The sequence below is a fragment of the Camponotus floridanus genome, unplaced genomic scaffold (genome assembly GCF_003227725.1).
Source record: "Camponotus floridanus strain SB8 unplaced genomic scaffold, Cflo_v7.5 scaffold8, whole genome shotgun sequence".
Lineage (NCBI taxonomy): Eukaryota > Metazoa > Arthropoda > Insecta > Hymenoptera > Formicidae > Camponotus > Camponotus floridanus.
In genome coordinates this window covers 2,884,166-2,890,738 of record NW_020229849.1, presented here as the reverse complement: position 1 = coordinate 2,890,738, position 6,573 = coordinate 2,884,166, and the positions used below count along the sequence as shown (strand labels likewise).

The window sequence follows — 6,573 nt, the reverse complement described above, 5'->3', positions numbered from 1 at the left end:
AAATGCATTATACGTATACCGTTATAATGCATACTGGCGCTACGCTTAGATAAATATTCTTAGCCACATGTATAGAATTATAAAGATGACAATTATTTTTTACTGCGACACGGCGTTTCTGGTTATTATTAGGAAGTGATACACATCATAAAGACTAAAGTTGTTCGAAAATGCCTTTAGAAAAATATATATTTTGTGCAGGCACCACATACAGAATATCCTTAAAAAGATGGGAATTTAATTGTCATTTTAAGAAATCTCGAATTAAATTTTTTTAAAAAGAAAATAAAAAATTATACCAAAGAATTAAAATTTAAACTTTTGGCTGCATAATTCTGCACTTCAAATATGTTAATTAAAAGATGTTCATTATCGATTTCTGCTCTTTTTATAATCATATTGTTTATAATGGCCTATATATTGGAAACAATTTTCTTCTTTATGATCAAATTTTAGAGTCAATTGCTAGACATTAAATTGTATATATACCATAATCCTTTATGTACAATTATTAAGAGATACTTCTAGTTATATTTACATTAAATTGCGAACAAATGCGTATAAATTACATACAGGATGATCGGTAATTATAACGAGTAAAGGGAACAATTTCTCATTATATAAAATCAGTTTGTTATATATATATGCGATATATATTTTTTATAAATTATGTTCATTTCATATATGTACTAATTATAATTTCCCTTGGCGAGCGTTTAATTTTATAACTTTTGACAAATTTTCACTGTTCGTTTACTTTCATAATTTTATATGTTTGAAAAGAGAAATACTAAAAAATATTTTAATATAGTTTTTTAATAACATGTAATAATATAATGATAGCATGTAATATTAATGATAAAATTTTGTTTGGATTGTTATTTGGAGCCATGTTTAATTGAAAACTCATGGAAAGAAAGCTGCCTGAAAATTCTTATATCTCAACTTATTGCAAGCTCAATTATGGTGCCAATTAAAATTCTGTCCTGAGAAAAATTAATAATGTTTAGATTTAAAGCTGTGAATATACCAAATTTTATTTAGTAACTTATAAATTTTTTTATTAAAACATGTTGCTCCAAATAATTGAATTAATTAGTTATGGAAACTTAATTTGATAAAGTTGAGAAGTTATTCCTTCTGCACAGTTACATTACTCGTTATCGAACAACTTCTATATAAAGATATAAAAAAAAAATATATATATATATATATATATATATATATATATATATATATATTTATTTTTCGAGATATATATATTCTAAGTACGAGAAATTAATTTTACTATTTTTTTAATTGTTAGATATATTTTTCTGAGTGTGCCAATAAGAAATTCTATCAATAAAGGATCTTATCGAGATGTTATAGAAATGCTTATATGACAATTTTTTTCATCAGTTTTATTATTAATATTATAAATATTATAATTAAATATTTCAAATCTCCTTAATCATTAATTTTAGAATCTGATTGCTTACGATAAACAATAGAAGCGACCTTCTGCTCTATTCTCTTACAGCCGGCCATCGAATATAGATTATGCGGCTCGGGACCGAAAGTTAAATGCGACAGCGCTTCTTCTATCATTTCCTCCTTTGGTGTGACATTTCGCTCGGAAAAAGCCCTTGTCAAGCATTTTCTAACATGCACCTCTTCCAAAGGCAGAAAAGGTACATAGTGATCGATCACGCTGGTCTGTATAGTATCACTATGATGTAAACCACCTTTTTCATTGAACGCGCCATTGGCTATCAATTTTTCAAAATCTTGCAATCGAGTATCGTCCCGTTTCTTGCCCTTCTCCCATAGACTCTTGAGATGCTGCACTATTTGAGAACTGCCGGTATTTGACAAAAATATGAAAATGGCCTTGTTCTGATATACAATCTTGCTCTGCTTTGAAGGTTTATGATACATGTTATAATCGAGAAAAGGAACCAGTATATTTAAAAGGCCTTCTGGCATTTTATCCACTTCGTCGAACACGAATAAGGATCTCTCGCATTTTTTTAGAGCATTAGAAACAGCTTCATACAGCTCTTCCTGTGAAAAGAGTTCATGTTTGTTAATTCACTTCTGACATTATCATCATATTATAATGAATTTTTTTTATAATATTAATTTTTTCTTAATTTATCCTTCCTTAGTAATATAATTTATTATTATAATATTATAATGAGTTATTTATATTATGTTATCACTATATTATAATGAATTTTAGTTAAGTATACCTTATATTCGTCCACCTTTCGTTGCAAAGGGAAATCATTGCGACCATTGAAAAAATAATAATATTGGCTTTGAACACCATTCTTATAAAATGCTTTGGCAATCATTTGCGCTACATAATTCTTGCCAGTCCCTGGTGTGCCATGAAAACTCATGACCAATGCTTTGGGTGAATCTTTATTTCCCAAATGTCCCCGCAGTGCATTTATAATTGTTTCCTGAGCAATTTGTTGCCCATATAATCTGGCAGCGAGCATAACTTCTAATTCTAATAATTTAAATAATTTAAAATAAATAAATACATTATTAATAATAACTTCGTTTCATGATTTTTGTCTATATTTGTAGAAAAGAAATAAAGTGAGGACAGAATAGAGAGCTATAATTACAAGTAATTTAACGAGATACTAAATCTTATAAACATAGTACATAATATATAGAATAGGCATTTCTATTTGAAAAATATCAAGAAAAATATTCTAAAATCTTGCTTAAATTATAAAATTAATTCTTCTATGAAAAAAAATCACATTGCTAATCAAGTAAGGAAAAAATCAGAAAAGTAATAGAAACAAAAGAAAAAAAATTCTATTTTTTAATATATATAAATTATAGAATATATATATATATATATATATATATATATATATATATATATATATATAAAAGATAATTTATAAAAGATAATAATTTTTTTTATATTTATATTTTTATCAAATTTAAAAAAATAAGAAATTTTTCGACATTCACAGACGAGTTCGTACTTACTATCTAAATCAGAAGGAATATAATCATATGTACAGCATTCCATGAAGTTGCATTTGAACTTTTCATAACCATAATAACCTGCACTACCCAATAACGAACCACCGATTGAGCCTATTATACCAAGCGTAAGAAGTTCGCATCGTGCTGTTTCAACAATCGCGAAGATAAATAAAAACATCAAACTGCAACCGACAAAATTCATATTTAATTGTTCGTATTTAATTGTCAACTGCTATATAATGGAGCTTGGTTAACGTTCCACACCATGCCTGTGACAGTTTGTGACAGACGATTTTTAATTTATATCTATACATCACACTTATAACGTTGGATTTGTGCTTTCGAAGTGAATAATATCATTATTTAAGTAGATACATCAAAAATTAACAATGCAAGTTTAGAGTTGAGCGAAATTTCAGCTTGAAAATTTGAAGATCTCGTTATATTTAGAAATTGTATTTCATGAAACAATTATGTGCTTTCTTGAGCTTTTTGTAAATAAAACATTCAATTTTTATTTACATTACAAAATGAATAGATAATTGTACATATTCTATCATATATATAATTGAGATAGATATTCTAGATATTAGATTATGTGCATTTAGGGCGCATTCACACTTTGACAGAAAACGTTGGCAGAAAAATAGAAAGCCAATCAGAACTCGTGCTGGTAATAAGCAGTGTATAAGCAATACATTAGATAGGCAAAAAGTAGAAATTGCGATTAGCGCGAATTTTGATGAATGTAAATGCGCCCTAATCCTAATCACATCGAAACAACTTGTAGTAATAAGATCTTAAAAAATTGTATTTATATCAAAATGGTGTATTTATATCAAAATGTTAAGATAATTTAAATGGATTAATTTATTTTCCTTATACATATGCTTATCGACCAATAAATTTTCTTATGCTTATACTTATGCACTATGCATAAAAAAATTAATTGATCCATAGACATGTGCATAAAAAAATTGATTGGTCCATAGATATATTCATAAAAAATAATTAAAATTAATTTATTTATTTTCTTGTGTTTATGTTTATGCGTTTATACAAAAGTTTGTGTTCCCAGTCTTAGGTCCAGTTCCACAATTTAGTTAATCCGAGTTTAAGTAGCGAATGGACCAATCAGGACCCAGTTTAACGTATTAAACTCGGATTAAAGGTGCAATTTCATTGACGCTAGAAACCAGCGGCAAATTAAAATCATTAGACTTTCTCTAGATTTGGCGTCAATAAAATAAAGTTCAACAGTTTCAACTTTTTCAGTGTGTAAAGCGGCCTTTTCATTGACGCTACTTTTTAGCGTCAATGAAATTGCACCTTAACAGTTGGCAGCCCTACGAGATAGGCTGTGCAGCACTGCGCGTATATAAAATAAATTTGAAATCGCTTCTAGCCGAACCATCTTCACGCGATCGACTTTATTTGAATTGCATGGCATCGCATCGAATTATGATGCGGCGCCGATTTGTTCGAACGTAATTCGGGATATCGCGATGCTGTATAAGCGTCGAATGAGCACGAATTGTCACGCAAATATGATAAATCAAATCTACTCACCGTTCACCGGCTGTTCCACAGACCGCTCCACTCGCTCGCCTCGGGACGTCCCATTCCGATCTTGATGCACACGATATCATCAACGCGAACGCGCGACACTTTATTCGGCACTCCCGATACTCGCTCGCATCCGATAATCATCATCAAGGGCGCGAATAACGCGACGCAATTTCGCTCCATCTTCGCAATGACGCCATCACTGAATATCGTCAAAAATCGCTGTTGCGCGTTTCCATCGACACACTATAAAAGTCGCGCGATCATCCTTGGACACTTTTGACGCTCGTTCACTCGCGATATTCGTTTAAAAACGGTTAAAAGACGCGAAAAATGCGGACGTACGACGATCCGTGTAACTGCGTATGACTCCGATTCACGTATGACGCGTATGACGTAGCAGTCACGCGCCAACATGGCGGCCGAACCAGTACGCATTCGTTTCTGCGCACAGGTTCGACCGCCATGTTGGCGCGTGACTGCTACGTCATACGCGTCATAGCTACGTCATACGCGTCATACGTGAATCGGAGTCATACGCAGTTACACGGATCGTCGTACGTCCGCATTTTTCGCGTCTTTTAACCGTTTTTAAACGAATATCGCGAGTGAACGAGCGTCAAAAGTGTCCAAGGATGATCGCGCGACTTTTATAGTGTGTCGATGGAAACGCGCAACAGCGATTTTTGACGATATTCAGTGATGGCGTCATCGCGAAGATGGAGCGAAGTTGCGTCGCGTTATTCGCGCCCTTGATGATGATTATCGGATGCGAGCGAGTATCGGGAGTGCCGAATAAAGTGTCGCGCGTTCGCGTTGATGATATCGTGTGCATCAAGATCGGAATGGGACGTCCCGAGGCGAGCGAGTGGAGCGGTCTGTGGAACAGCCGGTGAACGGTGAGTAGATTTGATTTATCATATTTGCGTGACAATTCGTGCTCATTCGACGCTTATACAGCATCGCGATGTCCCGAATTACGTTCGAACAAATCGGCGCCGCATCATAATTCGATGCGATGCCATGCAATTCAAATAAAGTCGATCGCGTGAAGATGGTTCGGCTAGAAGCGATTTCAAATTTATTTTATATACGCGCAGTGCTGCACAGCCTATCTCGTAGGGCTGCCAACTGTTAAACGATAAATTTTTTCGATCTAACCTAACCTAACATCTCAGTGCTTTGAATGTCGAATGTAAACGCAAGCGTATGCTGCCTGGATTTTATCATGCTTTCAAAAATAATATTTAATTATTTCATTAGTGTATTACATTTTATTACGTAGTATATTAATCGTATTAAATGTGTAGTTTTACACATTTTAATGAGAAGCATATAATATAATTGGTTAGGTTAGATTAAATTAAAACAAGCTGCTGTGATTCATTTAACGTAATAGGATTAATTTAACGAATGTGCAGCTGTTGAAGTTACATGATATTTGTGGACACATTTTTAAAGTAATCATGAGTGTCTTATCTCATCTTGATTATATGAAATTAAAATATAAAATATTTATGTATTCCACATTAACGTTATTCATTACAAGTACTATATTACTTTTCTTATATCTCAATCATATTTCATCGATGAAGCTTTTCATATATCGCAGACAATATGATACTGTGTGTGGAATTTTACACAGGTAATACATGGCACAAAAATAATTTGTTCTCAAGTATTGTGCGCATTTCTCAAAAATAAATCAAATTAAATTATTTTAAGTAGGATCCAAAAATCACTACATTGCCAGGATCGTATCTTATTATAACTGCGATATTATCACCTTTTAATATGTGTGCGCAGTATTACATACATAAAATATATAAATTTATTTGAAACGTACGGAAATCTTTATCTTATATTTATAATATTTATGATATAAAAGAAAATTGCAACTCTAATGAAACAGAGCGGTGGAATAATTGGTTGATACTTATCCTGGTCTACAATATTTATCCTTTTTTCATCATTAGATTTTTGGTGCTTTTTTTATTATACAGATGT

General features: G+C 31.9%; 1 protein-coding gene across 1 annotated transcript; it reads right to left on the bottom strand.

The window, feature by feature from the left end:
* Window positions 1–1,411: 1,411 nt before the first annotated feature.
* Window positions 1,412–3,458, bottom strand: LOC105249604 (torsin-like protein). The gene is made up of 3 exons (XM_011255189.3): window positions 3,001–3,458; window positions 2,235–2,500; window positions 1,412–2,046 (listed from the first exon to the last, which is right to left on the bottom strand). The coding sequence occupies exons 1-3, from the start codon at window positions 3,200–3,202 to the stop codon at window positions 1,450–1,452; spliced, it is 1,065 nt and encodes a 354-aa protein (XP_011253491.1). The 5' UTR covers window positions 3,203–3,458; the 3' UTR covers window positions 1,412–1,449.
* Between the last annotated feature and the right edge of the window lie 3,115 nt (window positions 3,459–6,573).

Bases quoted from the DNA above. Each gene is read 5' to 3' on its own strand.
- LOC105249604 (XM_011255189.3), bottom strand. From the start codon at position 3,202: ATGAATTTTGTCGGTTGCAGTTTGATGTTTTTATTTATCTTCGCGATT. The intron at 2,501-3,000 runs GTAAGTACGAAC...TTAAATTATTAG, and splicing joins TATTCCTTCTGATTTAGATA to AATTAGAAGTTATGCTCGCT. The intron at 2,047-2,234 runs GTATACTTAACT...CTCTTTTCACAG, and splicing joins GAAAGGTGGACGAATATAAG to GAAGAGCTGTATGAAGCTGT.